The sequence below is a fragment of the Suricata suricatta genome, chromosome 10 (assembly GCF_006229205.1).
Source record: "Suricata suricatta isolate VVHF042 chromosome 10, meerkat_22Aug2017_6uvM2_HiC, whole genome shotgun sequence".
In the NCBI taxonomy this organism is placed as follows: Eukaryota; Metazoa; Chordata; class Mammalia; order Carnivora; family Herpestidae; genus Suricata; species Suricata suricatta.
The window spans coordinates 36,982,473-37,001,656 of record NC_043709.1 but is presented as its reverse complement, the minus strand read 5'-3'; the positions used below and the strand labels follow the sequence as shown (position 1 = coordinate 37,001,656).

At 37.1% G+C, this 19,184-nt stretch overlaps 1 protein-coding gene across 1 annotated transcript in view; it reads left to right on the top strand.

Annotated features, from left to right (window-relative positions):
• Positions 1 to 9,479: 9,479 nt before the first annotated feature.
• The window catches only part of OTOGL (otogelin like), a 142,162-nt gene continuing 132,457 nt past the window's right edge, over positions 9,480 to 19,184 (top strand). Inside the window, 5 exon segments of the mRNA XM_029954585.1 lie at positions 9,480 to 9,528; positions 10,577 to 10,616; positions 11,554 to 11,602; positions 16,189 to 16,255; positions 17,878 to 17,976. Of these exon segments, the coding sequence (XP_029810445.1) occupies positions 9,480 to 9,528; positions 10,577 to 10,616; positions 11,554 to 11,602; positions 16,189 to 16,255; positions 17,878 to 17,976 (304 nt within the window).

The following is a 19,184-nucleotide window of genomic DNA, read 5'->3' as shown; positions in this document are numbered from 1 at the left end:
TGTATTCATTTCTCTATTTCCTCTGCTGACACTTATATCACCCATTAAATTAGCTTAAGAGATGATTTGTATATGTTTTATAAGTTTAGTCTTCATACCATTTAATGTAATGTTTACCCCTAGTAAGTATTCTGGAACTTATGTGAATAACTGTTTATAGTTTTTAATATCTCTTATTTTTTCCCTTCTGCCTGCTTCAAGGGGCTTCTGTCTTGTCATCTATCTGAAAAGGAGAGGTTTTTTTGTGAGGTATTGTGTGAAGATGAAAGCAGCTAAATTCAAAGAAGTAAGCCAGATGTTGGCTTCCGAAATGTTGAATTCAACTTCCTGTAGCACACTACACAAAGAGCTTTTTAAAAAAAATGGCCACTGGAATGTCTAACAGATCTCAATTGTCTCTGGGAACAAGTTTGTCATATTTAACATAGAATATAAGGCTTTCCATGATCTGGGTTTTGCCTCCCTTCCTAACCTCATTTCCCATCCCACACCATCCCATCCTCTAATCCTGTCCACCAGGCTCTGTGAACCTAGTAGGAGAGGGAGCTGATCAGAACATCACTATTGTCATCGCCACTAATGACATTTTATTAAGCAGAAGTTTATATCAAACACTGCATGAGGGTCTGTGAGGGCATACGGCTTATAGCTCTCAATGACCTATTCATCTAGTAGAGGTGCTAGGCATAGTCATAAAAGATAAATAGCAACATAAGTTAGTTAAATAATAAGTGGCAAATAGTAGTTGAGAGTGGGAGTGCAATTTCCTGAGAGTCAAACCAGTGCTCTGTTTTATGTTTCCACAAATAAATGGGGCTCCTGAGAAACAAGAAAAGGTAGGGAAGAGATATTCAATGGTTTGCCTTTCTCCACAAAGATATGTCCTGTGATTTATCCATTGTTCTGTGTAGTCTTCCTTCTTTCTCATCTTCAACACTGTTGGAATTGTGATCTTTATTCAGAATTCAAAGGAACAGGTATTCATCAATAACCAAGAGCCCTCATCTGAGTCTCCTTCAGCTCTGGGCTCACTGACTTTATAAATTCAAATATGTTAGCTTGACCTGTGGGGACAATGCTTGAATTCATCCACCTAGAAGCATTTATCTACTCCACCGGATGTGGGTGTACATTAAATAAGCATAGAGAAGAGCTTTGAAAACTCTACTCCTGCAAGGGTCTTGTAGAAGAGAAGCACATTATTTAACTAATAAATATTTTTAGACAATGAGGAAAGGAAGAGATTAAGATGAGTCCCATGCCCTCAGAAATCCACAGCAGGTGAGACAGACCATAAAGAAATATACACATGATACATTGCACTTGGAGCAATGACAGTGGTATGGGTGATCCATCACAGAAAAGGCTGAGCATCTTGAAGTTGGAGAAGGGCTTTACGGGAAGGGTGATGTTAAACTTAACCTAGAAGATGAGCAAAAGTTAGCTTTGCTTTACCAGAAAAGGGTGGGTATTAGTTCTCTGTCTACAGAGATGCTACAATCCTGTGCCTTCTCCCATCTGTTTTCCCAGAAGTAGTAGTCATTGGACATAACCTGTAAAGGATAGTGGACCTATGTATTTTCTTCCAGGCCTGGTGAAATACCACCCTGAAAAGACAGCCTTCCTAAGTGCTAGCCAGAGCATGCCCACATCACCACTCCTAACTGCCCCACCTGCTGGAGCACTAAGCCTATTGAATCTTCTAAATGAGTTAGGTTGATGCTACAATAATGTTTAATATAACTAACAACCAAATTCAACGACATACCATGCATTAATTTCTGGTCCATGGGAGTCAGCTCTTTGAGGGTCTATTTTAGTCTGGATTCCACATGTTTTCTCATTCTTCCTGGATTAGCAGCTACCCAGGACATATTCTTCTTCTGGTAGATAGCAGGAGTGTGAGAAAACAATCCAAAACTCTGAAGCACATTTATAGGCTTTGCTTAAGTTGGGGAGCGAAAGCCACATGACCAATTTAACCAACATGGAGAGGTAATATATGTTTTTATACTTCAGGGGGAGGTATTGCAAAAAGCATATAAAAAAGGGAAGAAGTGGGGCACCTGGGTGGCTAGGTCAGTTAAGCATCCAGCTTCGGCTCAGGTCGCGGTTCATGGGTTCAAGCCCTGTGTTGGGCTCTGTGCTGACAGCTAACTCAGATCCTGGAGCCTTCTTCAAATTCTGTATCTCCCTCTCTCTCTGACCTTCCCCTGCTCATGCCATCTCTCTCTGTCTCTCAAAAATAAATAAAAAACAGAAAAAAAAATTTTTAAAAAAGGAAGATGTATAATTCTATAACAAGGAAAATATGAACAAGGAACTGAGAACAACAATCTAATCTATCCAACAGTGTTCCTGCCTGCTATTGTCCACATACCACCAGAGAATTTTTATTGGGGAGTCTTCATTCCTAGTACACTCAGTGTCAAAAAGGGTCTCCCAAATCTCCAATCTTGTCACAGCTTCCCTGTCATTGAAGTCACCCTGACTCCCATCAGCAGAGTACTGTAATAGAAGTCTAACTTACAGATTCTCATGGATCTGGATCTTGGACAGCAGAAGAGTGAGCTAGACTCAGAACAATGCTTAGTGGTAATGGGACTATTTCATAATGCCTCACCTCTGTTTTTCTTGGGGTTCTTACATCTTTTATATTTCCTCTTACCTAAAATCTTTCAAGAAGGTTTCCCTGGGATAATTTAACATCCGTTTCTATGTATATATCACAGTCCTCCAGTCTTTCATTGGTTTAAGCAGATCATTTGGGTACCTTGGAATAGTAACCTCCTTCTAATTTATAGTATCTCTTAGCAGAAAGCCATTGTCCCAAGATCTACAGTCAGCAAGCTGGAGACCCAGGAGAACCTATAGTTTGGTTCTTGTCCGAATCTGAGTAAGTCTGAAGGTAAGAAAAGATAGATGTCCCAACTCAAAGACAGTCAGGCACAGACTTCTTCCTTGCTCTTTGTTTGTTTGTTTGTTTTTGTTCTTTCAGTCCTTCAGTGGATTGGGTGAGACCTACTACATTTGGAAGACGATCTACTTTACTCAGTCTGCAATTCAAATGTTAACGTCATTCAGAAACACATTCACCAATACACTCAGAATGATATTTAACCTAATATCTAGGCACCTTGTGGTCTTGTCAAGTTGACACATAAAAATCAACCATCACAGTCAACCTCCTTTTTCTTAGTTCCTCTATATCAGCCGTGGATCATTACATGTCAAGGAATGAAATTCTAGCCAAATTAACTCAATTAAAAAGAAAGTTTTTGGATAGATGTGATCATGGAAACCAGAATGTGGAGAAGTATCTTCTCCATTATGTACTTCTTTGCTTCCTTCTAAACATCTGCTCTATTCTTCATACTTCTGTTTGCAGAATAGCTTCCTTTGCTTATTAACTGCATGCACATGACTGAAAAAGAGCTACCCTCTAATTCTGTGTGGCCACAAAGCTCCAAGGCCCACAGCCTTATCACTACATGTGACTTTATCTCTGTGATTTATATTTGAACACCTGAGAAAGAGAATTGGATCAGTTGTAGGACAATTATACATTATTTTACAAGGTCTGGTGGCTAGAGAACATGAGTGCATTAGGTTCCTATTGTTGCTATAACAAATTACCACAAATTTAGTGGCTTAAAACAGAAATTTATTATCTTATAGTTCTGGAGATCAGAAGTCTGAAATGAGTTTCATAGGTTAAAATCAAGATGTTGGCAAGACTGGTTTTTTCTGGAGGCTCTGGTGAAAATCCATTCCAATGTATTTTCTATCTTCTAGAAAATCCCTGAAATCCTTGGCTTGTGTCTGCTTCTTCCATCTTTGAATCTCTCTTTCACTCTGATCCTTCTGACTCCCACTTAGGATTCTGTGATTACATTGGGCCCACAAGAATTTAAGTTAAGGGAATCATTGACCTAATTATATCTTTAAGTCTCTTTTGCCATCTAAGGCAAAATTCACAGGTTCTGGGTGTTAGGACGTGAATACCTTTGTGGGGCTATTCCACCTATCACAGTGAGAGGCAAGTTTTGTTGCCTCTGGGAGGAGGTTTTCTGCATAAAGAGCTTGGAAAGAGTAGGCAAATGAAATAAAATCACTACTTTATTTACCCAAACAAGGAGCTGTTTACTAGTGGGTAGTGAGGCTGGCCACCAACCTCCACTTAATTCTTCTAGACTCTAGAACTTTCCCCTCCAATGGGATCTGTCAGTGCTCCCATATTTGTAATTTACTTGCATTCCTCTTTCTTACTAGAAGGAACTAGTTTGGCATGTAATTTCCCCAAAGCTAGATTGTCTATTACAATCAGATGCCTAATCCACTTAGACTCATGGATCAGAAAACATGGAATGTAGTGGAGGTGGGTTTCAAATTTTTTGTTTCCAATATACTCCCTAGGTGGTTCTTACACTCATCAAAGTTTGTGAGCCATCATTGTACGCTAAGGTAAAGCTGATAAACCTCTCTTGTTAGAAGAGAAGACTGAAGAAACCCTTCCAAGAGAAGATTTTGTTTTTACTGCAGCCTTTGAGAGATAATGATAACAATTTTGCACGTAACTCAGTAAGACTCTAATTCAGGCTGGGAGCCAGGGAAGAGGGTATATCAAGATAAGGGGCCAGGGGAACATTTCTTTTTGAGATTATCCGATCTTTGCGTGACTCTCAAATAACAATAAAGGGCTTGGTTTCTTCTAAGCTATGTTTTTCATACTAATCTGTGCTATGCTGAATATCACAATGATGCTGTGTCTCCAAAGGCAGCTTTCTGTACCAACCTTGCAATTTAGGGAAGGTGGAAGGTGATAACTGATGTTTGGCTCTCTAGTGGCTGTTGCGGTGGTTGTCACAAATCAGGTTGTCAGGTGTCTAAGTTGGAATCTGTAAGTGATATGAAGTCATCCAACTATGACATTTAACTATTTTACAGGTTTTCTTTTATATTTTAAATAATTTGATCCAAATATGAGATGTTTTGATATACTTTCTTTATAAACTTATATTTGTTTGTTTTGAATAACTTGGATAGAATTAGTAGAGTTGAATTAGATAAGTATTTACCTGTGAATCATAGATGGTTACGTATCATGTATGTAATTCAGCTGGGGAAATAAGTGGTAAATATATAAATTAGTCACTTAGAAAATAAGATCATATGATTTTTGATAGTTGGTGGTTCTGTTTTTGGCAATATGGCAATTAAGTGATTTAAATGTTTGCCAACTATGAAATACTTGAATATGCAAATAAAATAAAATAGTCATCTATTTAAGTGGTTCGGTGAGTTCACAAGAATGTAAGGGATATCACCAGAGGCCAAAAATAAGGCAGAAACTAGACTTTGGCCTTCCCTTATTTTGGGTTTGGGATTTGAACTTATCTTTGTAGTCTAGAAATCCTCAAACTGAGGTTAACTGAAATTTCTTGGAGCAATTGACAGATACAGATGCAAAATCTTTCTTAGAGAGGCAGATTTTCAGCTCTGGAGTAGAAGATTCATATAAAAAATGCCCTACAAACATAAGCCTAAAATTCAAAATTACAAAACCCACGAGGTAATTCATCCTAAGCATGAGATGAAAATGCAACAAACAGGAGGGTTATATCCCTCTCCCTCCCCCTGAGAAATTCAAATAACATTATCCCTAAACAACTCTAAAATAAGAACATCTAATGTGAATGAAGATATAACATGAAATTGAACATCTGAGAAACAAATTTATGTTATCACATTTAGTACTTACACTATATAGTATAACTGTGCAGTGCTACAGTAGTTTGGAGAATGAAGAGAAATGCAAGAAATACTGGAATTATTTTTTAAAGTTGGTCTTAAAATATTGACAAGAAGAAACTGTAGTTGTAAAATCATTACTTCTTTCAAGATATCAGTTAGATATGGCACATCAATGGCATCATAGCAACTTGAAAAAATGAATGTCCCTATAAAATAGAACACATTAACTTCTGGGAGTGAGCTTTCAACTGAAGTAATGACCAACACGGATATCACTTATGACACATAATCATGTCTTTATTTAGAAAAGCTAAGATAAATGCTATCTATAAATTAAATTATGTGAAACATCCCAGAAATTGCCAAGCAATACAACCCTGAGAGCACAAATAGAATACTGCCAAACTATCTCATAACAAGGGAGTTAAGTTCAGAGTGGTTAAAATCATGTCAAAGATATAGGATTCTTTTTGTTTGCTCAATGATAACAAATTCCAGATAAAATCACCGAACCTGAAATGTGCTAGGTTTAGTACAGCAAGTGAGGAATAATTGCATTTCACTGGTAGAATATGATATGATGGGAATCAAACGTTATCTACTTTAGATTTGGTCTCAAGGAATGGAAAATGAGTGCTCTATAGATCACCAAAGACGTTGCTTTTCCCCAAGGACAATGAATGTCATTAAAAATACCCCCCTTTTTATTATTGATGTAGAAGGCTAACATTTTCCCATTTTTGCCAGTTGTTTTTAATGTGGCATGTTGAGGCCAATAGGCTGTCAGGTGTCGACTTTCTAAAGATCATATTCCATGTGGGAAAATGTGCAGTGCTCTTGTAGCAGAAAGGGAACTGTGTATTCCATGCATTATGTAGTCTCCTCAGACTTCTTATGAACTTAATATCTCTTCACAAGCCGGTAGCTGACTCACTTTTTGCCAAAGTTCCTTTGTCATAGTAGAATGAAATATAAAAGCTGTCAACTAAATTTTGACAGTAATAACCACATGTAGCAACAGTCATAAATTCCTCTTCTGTGGCTCTGGGTCTAATCTTTTATCTAAACTCTCTGTTCTATTGTAGCTATTCATGGAAGTCTATTTTGCCTATTTTCATGCAGCCTACCATTTAGCATAATGAGCTCATAATGTAGTTAGTTGAAAAAGACCTTGGGATTTGTACTGTTTTCTTTGCCGCTGTTCACTCTGCTTTACTAATCTCCTACCTACTATAAGCCTGGATGGAGGAGAAATAGGAAAAAAAGCATCTCTTAAACCTCTATCCATAAAAGAATGGTCACCCTAAAAATTTCTGTTATAATTTCTGTTATTTTCTTTACCAAACAACTTATAGTTTTTAAATGCATGTAGTTCAAAACTGAAAAACAGTAATAAAATTGCCAAATGTTATATCCTTGGAATTTTCAACTTTAACCAGTTAAAATGGTTGTGATGTTTTTGAATCAGAAGTGTAAACATGCCTAATGAAATTTGAGATGAAAAGTTCAGAGTTGTTGCATTTGAATTAAGAACATAAAATATCCAAGTTTATATTATAAATAAATACTTTTCACTTGGTTTTTCATTGCTGTTTACTATCCTTTTCTCATCAAATTCTGGTAATGTTTAGAAAAACCTATGAGTATCATAGCAATGTTTATTTTTTTGAATCATGAAATTTAACTTTGGTTTCCATTTGGGATTTTCCCACATGTGTGTCACTTGTAAAAAATGTTAAGTTCAAAGAAAAAAGTCAAACAGTTAATAGAGTGGGGAAAAATCCTAAAGTATGATTTATAGATTCCTCATATTTTAGATTGATTTACATGGGAAATCAATAAGCAATAGTTTCTTGGCATGAAGCCAAGAAAAACTATTGTAAATTAAAGAGGGGACTTAGTAATATATGTTTGTTATGTGCAATTTCTTCCCTTTCCAAGTCAATAAGCATTCTGCATAAATGAAACTGCTCCTCTTGATTTAAAAATTTCTTTGGAGTAAAATTATTGTTCTCTAAACAAATTTCAAGCTTAACTTTTAAAACTCGCATCTTCTTAGTGTATAGGATTTTTAAAATAATTTTGATTATGGTTGAGTAGATACATATTTTTGGACAAATATTTAGGATGTAACCACAAATACCTAAGCCTATCTGTTTAAAATTATGTTAATTCATTGTCTAATTAGTTTAAGAGTAATGACCACCGACTATTCAATAAGTATTTATTAAGCACATACTATACTTAAATTACTTAAACCTATCTATCCAAATTTTAAAATGGGTATACATGCGCAAGGGTGTGTGTATGTGTGTGTGTAGATAGATGCATCACTACTTTTAATGTTGATGAATTATATAATGTGTTTTCATGCTAAAAACATGAATTTATAGGCAAACATCTTCTCTTGACTCATGGAATTAGCAGTCATTTAGGCAATGGAAAAAAATTAAAATCATTTATAACAAGAGTGAAAGATCATTGAATTTGGGACACAGGCAAGGAACTGTTTACATAATAGATACTGGGTATGCAGAATATTAGAAAGTCAAGAATACTGCATAAAAGACTAGAAATTCATGGCAGAAGAGGTGTCTGAGTACAGCAAGATGTTAAGAACCAACTGCTGTGTTTTTCTGTCTCAAAGGTAGTTCCTGCCTAGACAGACGTTCTTTACTACTGTGTCCCCGTCTGGTAAAGGAGTCTGATAATAGTGCAAGTAGTAGATGGGATCTGCTATAGGGAATGTGCATCCTTTCTATAATCAGGACTGTCACTCATTTATGGGGTTTAGATAATCTCTGTAAGGTTCATTATGAAATATTAGAGCTGTTCTCTGATGCCCACCTAGATAGTCAGTCAGTCACTTCCAGAGAACAAGAGTGTGCTCACTGCTGAAATAAGAAGCCCTCTTTTGCAGTCTAAGTGGGTACCTGTCATAGAGAATGGAAGAATGGGGCGTGAAGGGAGGATCTTCAGGGCTTTACTTTACTTTAGATTCTTTGTAGAGTCAGAAATAGAATATCACCTTTTTGTGTTATATTCTACTTCTGGTATAGAATGTTTAACAGAAAGATCTGCGGCACATGAATATGTCAATTTAAACTACATTGTAATGGGACTTGAGTTGAAAACATGCACATAATTTTAGTTTACTTTTAATATCTAAAGAAAATGTTATGAGACCATCTAGACACTCTAGAAACAATTGACAGGATTATATTTCACCCTTTTTTCCTTCAAAGGACAGGTAATTACTTTGTGAATAAAACACACAGATAATAGATCAACAATTAGGACTAACGGTTATCTTCTGTGACATCAGGAGATAACAACAGGCATTTTGTTGTTGTGTTTTTTTTTTTTGATGCTGCTGTCTTATTTAGAAGTTGTAAAAGACTAATATAGGCCAAAAAGGCGTAAGATGTGCAGGAGGGGGGTAGGTGTAACTAATACGGGCTTAGGTAAGCAGCTGCCTTGCATCACTAATGAGGGACTCAGCCAAAGGGTTGCCCACAAGCTCTAAAGTTTCAGATGCTGTATGTAGTGAGAAAGACTGGAACTTCTTTTTGAATTTCTTTATCACAAAGTTATATTTATAAGAATTTGAGCACTCTACACATACGCATACTTCTAGGATGCCATCATAGTAAAGACCAACAATTTGGTTGCATTTCAGGGAGAAAGGCTCCACTGAAATGACCATTGTGAGGAAACTCAATTTAATGATACCTCGGAGTGTATTCTTCCTTCATTTACTGTTGTCATTACAAGGTAAGAAGTTATATGAAATTTTTGCTTTATTTTGTTGTGTTTTAGTCTCTCTTGCAACTGATATGAACAGTGTTCCCTTACACTGAAAGGCACGTTGAAGTCATTGGAGTGAATGAATCTTAAATGACACCCAGATCATCTTTTTGAAATTTCTTGGTAATGTAGATAATTTTGGAACTTTAGTTTTTATTTGAGTCTCTTCTTCAGATGATAAAATCATGCTTTTATCATCATAAGCAACTATACTGGAAGAAACTCTGATGCCAACTTTTTCTTTTCTAAAAGGTGATTTAAAATGGTTGTTGGTATAACTTAAACATTTGAAACTTTATAATAAGTCAAGAGAAATGGAGTACTTAAATTTTCTTCATACCACCAGCCTCTAGAATGGTGAATAGTGATTTTAAGAAGCACTTTATCATTTAGAGCAAAAAATTGATTTTCAATTCTTTTTATAACAAGCTTATTTATAAATTAATATTTATAGAATGTTTTCATGGAGAAAACATTTATTTACATTCACTTGTTAGTTTTTAATCCTGAAAAGAGCTGTATGTTTTGGAGCTTGTAGGGGAAGTGAGAGAAATTACTGAAATATAAGACTAGAGAGGTTATGGACTCAGTCTTCCAATCCTTGTAATGACAGAAATTCCAAGGAGAAAATGTCATAGAGCATTGAGAGCTGGAGGGGACTTTAAAGATGGATTTGTCTAACACCATCATTTTTTGATGTGTGTTGGCATTTACTAATGGTAGGACCAAGACTAAAATTTGGATCTCTGACTGCAAATCTAGTGCTTCTTCCACTGTCTTATGCCTCTATAAATCTAGGTGTACTGTTCCTTCTATCTGGATTACCATTGAGTTTGATGACTCACAGAGAATTTGCTGCTCAAAATCCTCTAGAAAATGCAAAATAACTCCCAGCAAAACTCAGTCTAAGTTTTAGAATTTAGGTTACCGTGATCTGTTAACAACCAGAACCTATGACCACCATCTGTTGATAATTTTTTCCCCATTCTTATTTGTATATATTTATCTCTGGCAGGATATATTTGTGCATCCTCCATCCTGACAAGAGTATCAGAGTGAGTATTTGTTGTTCTTCCTGTCCTCTAAAACCTAAGTTAATGGAAATGAGCAGAGCTCCACAGATAAATGTATCTGCTTTTGAAAAAAAAATAAACTAAATGTTTTACAAAATAATGACATGAGACGTTTCCACAAATTAAAAATTCTCACGCATTCATCCCCCTGTTCATGAAGAAAAAGTCTTTCCTTTCACTTTAATTATGAGTTTTTGGTGGGGTCCAGTGACTGTAGATAGTAAAGAGATATTACTTTCACCTTAAAGATTTATAAAGAAGTTATGTTCAGTAATCTTCCCTTTAAATTCTTAATATACTTTGTTGATTACAAATATGCTCTATCTAAACATAGAGTAAAATAATGTTTAATGACAGAAAAATAAAATTGTTCTAGCACTAAATAATGAAAATCATTCTTTGGACTAAACTGATCTGCATAATGAAAAGCAGAATTCTATTGATCATCTGATTTTGATAAATCACAGATTGATGTGCTTAATCACACTAATGTTAATCTATGCTTTATGACATGGAAAGGGAGAGAAGTAAGTATTATGTCTGGAAAAAGCGAATTCGGTCTTGGTGAATACTTACTCACGGGTTTTATGGTCATGTGGAGAAAATATCATGTGTGTTGGTGCTACAGTATTACACTATTTTGTTTACTTCTCTATCTGCAAGTTCCTTCCTAAAATTCAGTTTACATCAGAGACCAGAGAGATCTGGGGACACTCCTGAATTTTGTAAAATGAGACAGCGCTGCCACCCAAATCTAACCCCTCCAGAAGGGGAGGGGCACCTTTTAAATGTTACACCAAGAAAGACCTCTTTGATAAAGTGATGGAAATCAGGAGGGAAACATCAGCTCTCTTGGGAAAGGCTTGTTCAGGTTGCCTAGGGGCCTTTGACTATACAAGTTCTTTTTGTTTTCTTCCAGAAACGGGTTTCATGAAAATCGGCAGAAAAGAGCTCTTTTAGCAGCACAGGTAGGTTATGCCTCAAATGGAGAGAGGCAGAGAAATAATCCATTCTGCTTCGGGACTTTGCTGTCACTTCAACAATGAGACCTTTGTGAAGGGGGAAAATGCTAGAACAAGACAGGAAGGAGAAGAGGCAAAGTAATTTCTCTACTGCTTTTCTACAGCCCTCAAATTCATGCTTAGTTCATGTTGACTTTTTCTGTCGAATGCTTTTTTGCTATTTGCCTCAGTTATCTACTGATAGGCTCACAGCATGTGTGGGAGATTGGATCTCATTTATGTGCCAAAAATTTTTAATCGTTTTAAAACTTAAGCAAGATAGCAGGCCGATGACAATCAAACAAATGCAAGTGAACAGGGGCAGAGGGAGGTATATGTGATTTGAGTTAATACTTGCAAAAAGGCATCAGAGGTGCCCTGATGTCCTGACAGACAGCTTTCATATTGTCTGACAATTCTCAATGACCGACACCTTTGGAGAGGTGACCTTTATTTTTGGAGGGGCAGGTAGCACTGAATTCGAGGAGGCCCTTCGGCTTGGGTACCCACACCAAAGGGTGTTGGGTAACATAATTACAATATTGGCAAACTATGATTGGAATGTTCAAATATTTTAACAATATTTCTCTATAAAAGATGGATGGTAAAATAGAGAATCCTAACTTAAAGGCATTTATGGGAAAGTAATGTGATTTGAATATTTATATAGCAAACAGTTTATATATTTAAGGAAGCCTTTGTCAAGTTCTGAACTGCAGTCAGTTCTGCTAGTATTTTCTGGTAAGTGCCTGAATTTTCACATGTTTTGGTGTTAATTAAAGAGAGCCCAAGATGGATTTGATAGGCTGTCTGTGCCAATTTAGAGGACAGAATTAATTTACTCTTATTCAGAAACTTTTTTGGGGGGAGAGGGACTAAGATGGGCAAAAAATTGTCTTTGAAATAGAAACACTTTTTTTCTTCTTAAAAACAAAACACTTAAAAAGAGTGTCTTATGTACTTACACACTTATGTATCATGTGAAGGGGTTGAAATGATGTTTCTCTGAAGTATTTAACTACATGCTTGTCAGTTGACCATGGAAACCACAGAAAGACATCAGCATGACTCATTAGAAAACCCAGTTTTGAGAAAAACTGCATGTTGGTGCACCTACTAGTTTTAAAAATCTGTGAAATAGACCCCAAAGTTGTCCCATGAAATGACCTATGGATAGGGTTATACTATTGTCCATTTAGGTATTTTAGAATTTGTATAATTTACCCTAAAGGAGTTATCTCTGGTTAATAAGGGAGGGATCCACTCACCTTGTCTTGGTTTCCCACTTAGAGAGGATGCAGCGCAGGATACCATGCCTGCCCTTCTCTTTCCTGCCACTAGAGAACATGCATCAAAATTATTTAACATCTGAACAGGTTTTAATAGAAGAAATGCGGAAGGGTAGTGAGGTCATAATCATGCGCTACATGAAATTTCATCTGTCCTAAGGTTAATCTTGCCCACTGATTCACAACTCCTGCTTTTAGGAAGACAGAGCATTGATGAATAGATACCTGTGCAAGGTAAGGATTCAGAAATATGTTGGCAATGAGATGAAGAATGAGCCAGGAAAGGGTAGACACAGACCTCTGTCAATGGTGTGTTTGTGCACTGCAGTGATTTCTCAACAACATTCTGTTTCTCAGTGCTTCTCATCCTCCTGCGGGGCTGTTATCAGCAAGGAGGAAGAATGAGCTGTCATCTTGTTTCAGTTATGTGAACGTACACAGCCACTGCCCGGACTTCTTCTGCATTTGCGTTACATTTCAAAATGTTTCCTCCTGAAAGCGGGCCCTGAGAGGGAGATTTGGGTGTAGTCAATTTATTTGGGAAGTACACAGGTGAGAGAGAGAGAGAGAGAGAGAGAGAGAGAGAGAGAGAGAGAGAGAGAGAGAGAAGTGTGACCAGGAAGGGGGAAAATCTCCTAGAGTGTAGAAAGGAGGGGCTTTGGGGGCTCGGTCTTGGTGGTGGTCCCCTGAGGCGCAGTGTAGAATGTGTGAAGAATTGTTTCTCCAAGGGAGGAGGGAAGCTGGGATCCTCATCTGCTGATTCCTGTCTCTCATTGGTTGAGGGTGGTTTCTGAGGTCCTTATATCCCCTGGAAGTCATTTGCTGAGGTCTGTCCTGCTTGAATTCTGCCCTGAGGCAGAGACAGAAAGAAGCCAGTGCTTGAAGTTGGAGGGTATTGATGTGCACAGAAACCCAGATGCAGGTGGGGCTGAGAGGATGTGGGGGTATGGGCATCAACAAAATCTTTTTTTTAATGTTTATTTATTAGTGAGAGAGAGGGAGAGAAAACACATGCAGGGGAGAAACAGAGAGAGAGGGTGAGAGAAAATCCCAAGCAGGCTCCATGTTGCCAGCACAAACAATGAGATCATGACCTGAGCTGAAATCAAGAGTCAGACATTCAGCTGACTGAGCTACCCAGGCACCCCCCAAATCTTTTATACTCATAGTTCTAAACAGGCTTGGGAGGCAGATCATTCTCATTTGAGTTATGCCTATTTTCAGTTCGATTGGTATTTCTTGATGACATACCAGGGACCATGCTAGAGGCATAAAATGAATAGCAGTGCTTATTGTCTAGATAATAAATGCTAATGAAGGTAGGGCTATAAAGAAATCATTTCTAGGGCACCTGAGTGGCTCAGTCCGTTAAGAGTGTAACTTCGGCCCAGGTCATGATCTCACAGTTTATGGGTTCGAGCCTCACATCAGGCTCTGTGCTGATGGCTGAGAGCCTGGAAGCTGCTTCGGATTCTGTGTCTCCCTCTCTCTCTGCCTCACTTCCACTTGGGGTCTCTCTCTCTCTCTCTTTCTCTTGAAGGTATATAAACATTCAAAAAATTTTAAATAATTTGTTCAGGGTCATAAGTCTGTATGAGTCAGTGTTGAAACCAGTAGACCCTGTTAGTGAGCATCAGAGATAATTCATTGGAGCTGAAGTAAGAAGATTTTGGTGCCCAGGAATATTGGTGGCTGTGCTAGATGTGGACAGTTGGAACCACTATGACTGCAGAGAATGAAGACTTGCTGTCTTGGGGGGAATCAAAGTCATAGACTGCCGTGAATTTAGGTTACTTTGAAGACAGAGGCAAGGGCAAAACGGGGAGATTGAGCAGGGACGATAAAACCAGGGAGGAATGAGAACAAGAAGCAGTGGGCTTTGAGGCATAGCGTGGCTCAAGGAGTTTAGAAAGGAGTGTTGGAATGTGAGAGAGAGAGAGTGTGGGAGTCCTCTTTCCTGGAATGGGGCAGGTTCGGCTATTAAAAGAACAAGTACTTCACTAGAAAATGCCAAAATAAAACTGAATGCAGGAAGGAGACCAGGATCTGTTGAGGTAGGATTTTGTACCTGAAGTCACATCCCTCTCCCCACTTTCTTCTTGTCTGTCACCTTTTCCAGTTTTTCTTATGACCTCTGGTACTCAATTTGACAATTATATGGAAAGTTTTAGGAGCATGTGTTCTTCTGGTGAACATAGAAATGCTATTGGAAAGGACATTGGTTCAGACAATACACTAAATTATCATTAAGTTTGAATAAAAACCCTTACGTGGTTAGGCTTGGTAACCCAAAATTGTTTGCTTGTAAGCTATAATCTCCCAAAATCTTAAGGTTTTACCTGGTTTGCTTACATTAATATAAATCTCTTTTTGTCTATGTGTGAGGCACTCTGCTGGAATTTTTGCATACATCATTTTAATTCACTGTCATAACTGCACATTTAAGTATGTACCATTATTCCCATTTTACAGACAAGTAAAAGAAGGAACTAAGGTTAAGAAACTTTTTCTTTAATTTTTTTTAATGTTTATTTATTCTTGAGAGACAGAGAGACAAAGCATGGGCAGGGAAAGGGCAAAGAGAGCAGGAGACACAGAATCTGAAGCAGGTTCCAGGCTCTAAGCTGTCAGTCCAGAGCCTGACACAGGGCTCTAACTCATGAACCATGAGATCATGACCTGAGCAGAAGTCGGCTGCTTAATCGACTGAGTAACCCAGACACCCCAAGAAACTTTTTTAAAGAAGTTAGGAAACTTGCCTATGAGTATGTAATGGCAAATCAAGACTCTAATCCACGTCTGTCTGATTCCATAATTCATATTCTTAACCATTACCCTAAAGTGTCTGGAGGGGCTATAAAAAGACCTATCAGCCCCATGCATATTCTCCAGACCGATCTGCACTTGGAAATATCAGAGAAGAGCTACTTCTGTAGGCAAACCAGTCAGTTAATCCAAATATTAGACTTTATTCAGGCTCTTTTCCAAAGAGGAGAGGGAGGCAGGAGAAGAACTGAGCTCAGAGGGGGAGAAAGACTTACTAAAGTCAAGTAAGAGACAAAACCAAAGCTTGAAGTCACCTTCTCTAATGACATCCTGAGGAGCCCTTTCTGCCTCATTGAGATTGCCCCCAAAGGTCAAAGACAGAGAGTCAGCACTTTATAAGTGCTTTATCTGTAACTATTTCTCAGAGTTTCTAATTTGCATGTTTGCCTCAAATTAAATAATTTAACTATCTTGAATTCTTATTTCTTTCTTTTGAAGTTTGAAGCAACATCTCCAAGATATTTCTTCCACGAAGCTATTAATTGGGGTGAGAGCAAAATAAAAGGTCAGTGTCATGCCTACATTTTTCTGTTTGCTTTCTTAAAAGACCCCCTTGAGAAATATATTGAATTAACTATTGCCATTTAATATAAGGAGGGTACTGAGCCAAGGTGGTAATAAGTAATAGTTAAGTTCTCTTTATGTAGAAATTTGAATTATTTTTGTAAATTAGGAGGGTTAAAAATTAGACAAAGTTGCTAGCTACATGATCAGGAAAGATATTACTGGGTATCAGCAAATTTCTTTCTGAGTCATTTTCTTGTTCCTTGATTCCTTGATATCTTTATTTTGGCTTATCCATTTCTCATTTCCACGAAGCATAATGCTGATGATAGTTTGAGATTTAATTCAAACTTTTCCTTTTATTTAAAATAGCAACAATTCCTGTCTAGTTTTGGCTTGATACTTGTTTTCAGGAGAATAAACAGGGCTGTAAATAAATTTTTAAAGGGGATACATTTGTTTGTCTAGATATTTATTTATTGTAAAAAATGTAATATTGTGTTCTAAGATAAAATTTATAGGGAAAACTGCATTTAAATCTGTGAAAAACATAACTTTTTACCTATTTTATGATCAAAACTGGAAGAGCTCATTTTCCCTCAGTTAAGATATAGAGTTGTAGGTCTTTAAATGTAAAAAGACTTTAAATTGATGTATCTCAAAAGTTGAAAACTAATAGGGTTTTCTTATTCCTGACTTTGGCAGAATTGTGGTTAATTCATCACAGTTCATTAACTGCCTTCCGTGACCCTAACATATTCCCGAAAGGCTCAGTTTTTAGTACTACTTTAGAGTGACTCAGAGATGTCTTCTGGTTCTCTTGAAGTGATACTTAAATTCTTCCTGCTTGAAATTTGCCAACTGCTCCTTGTCCTCTCTCCTTTTTAGAGGAAAAATGTTCACTGTGATTCATTTGCATTTTAAAAACGTACTTAGTAGCTCATAATTTCTTGCTTCCTCTTTTCAGTATAATCCTTTGGGACAATTTTTCTTTCTACAAAAAAGAGTATTTTTGGTGATGGCCAGCCAAGACTTTGGTTTATACCCTATTAAAATTACGTATGAGTCAGAAAGAATGTATTATTTGTAATTGAGCTTGAAAATTAATTAATACACACACTTTGAGTGAAGTGTTTAATTCTTCTCTTCAAAAATGGGAGCTTCCATTTGAGTTTTTTAATGCTTTACCTGATCCCTCCCGCGAATGATGGGCCCTATTCTTTAATACAACACTTGTTCCTGGAGATGGAGACCATTGGATGTGCAGCCAGGGCCAAACTCCGTGAACAGAATTATCTGCAGTTTGTGTATTTCTGGTTCTCATCATCTGGGACAGGGATTCCTTACATGGGAACTTGACCTTTCAATTGCTTGAAGGAAGCTAACCTTTGCTCTCAGGGTAGTTTGAGATGTGAAATCCTGTCTTTCTTATTTCACAACACACATAATGAAATGAACTAGATAGAGACTTGACAGGCTTAATTCTTTAGCTCATCAAGGCAAGAGGCCCAGGGTTCTGTTCGAATTAATAATGGTTACAGTTAGTCCAAGCTAAATCTTGACATATTATGTTTACAAGAACTGATGCACGCCAGAAGATAACTTATTTTTTTTGCCTGTCAGGTTCTTGCCCTCATGAATGCCTTAATGGAGCTTTCTGTTCTAAGACTGGTACATGTGACTGTCAAATATTTCAGGCACTTGGGACACGGTGCCAGATTGGTAAGTTGAGGGATACTTGAAGGAATTATAAATCGAGAGGAACTTTAAGGTATAATTTGCTATATTAGTGTTCAGGCACTGGGGATTGGGATGATCATATTATATACTAACTAAAGTGTCCATAATTCATTCCTATATATTAGAAACTATGTAAAAGAAAATAGATATGTCCACTTTCTATTCTCAATGATCTCTACAACTTCCTCAAGTATTTTTTCCACTTCAGATTATATTAGTCCATTAAACTATGTTCTTATTCATTTCTCTGTTGCTTTATAAGTCAGATTTGTTATTTGGAGCCATCATTCTTTTTGACTTTGAATTAACTGGACATTCTGTACATAAAATATAAACAATTTTGAGAGCTCTTCAAGGCAGAGTTTTTAAAAAATATTTTTTATCCACAGTGTCTAGGATAAGCTCTGACATCAATAATGATAAATATTAATTTGCTTAATACGTATTTATGGAATATCTACTAAATCCCAGGCCTGGCACTGGGGATACAATAGTGAATAATATAGAATGTTTCTGCCCTTTAGGAGGTTAAAGTTTAGATGCACAATGGCTACACATTAATTATACTTGTACCACATACTATAAAGGAAAGTATAAGATTCTATGAAAATATGCAAATACGCAAAATATGCGAAGCAAGGCATACTGTCAGAGAAGACTGAATAATGAATCACTTTGTGTTTTTTTTCCTGAAAAGGCCAAAGTTAGTCAAGGCTAATAAATTTAGGTAAAATCACAAAGAGAAGGCACAATGATTGTGTCTTTTTTTAAAAAATAGTTTATTGTCAAATTGATTTCCATACAACACCCAGTGCTCTTCCCCATAAGTGCCCTCCTCCATCACCACCACCTCTTTCCCCTCTCCTCCTTCCCCTTCAACCCTCAGTTCATTTTCAGTATTCAATAGTCCCTCAAGTTTTGCGTCCCTCTCTCTCCCCAACTCTCTCTTTCCCTCTTCCCCTCCCCCTGGTCCTCCATTAGGTTTCTCCTGTTTTCCTGTTAGACCTATGAGTGCAAACATATGGTATCTGTCCTTCTCTGCCTGACTTATTTCGCTTAGCATGACACCCTCAAGGTCCATCCACGTTGCTACGAATGGCCAGATTTTATTCTTTCTCATTGCCATGTAGTATTTCATTGTATATATAAACCACATCTACTTGATCCACTCATCAGGTGATGGACATTTA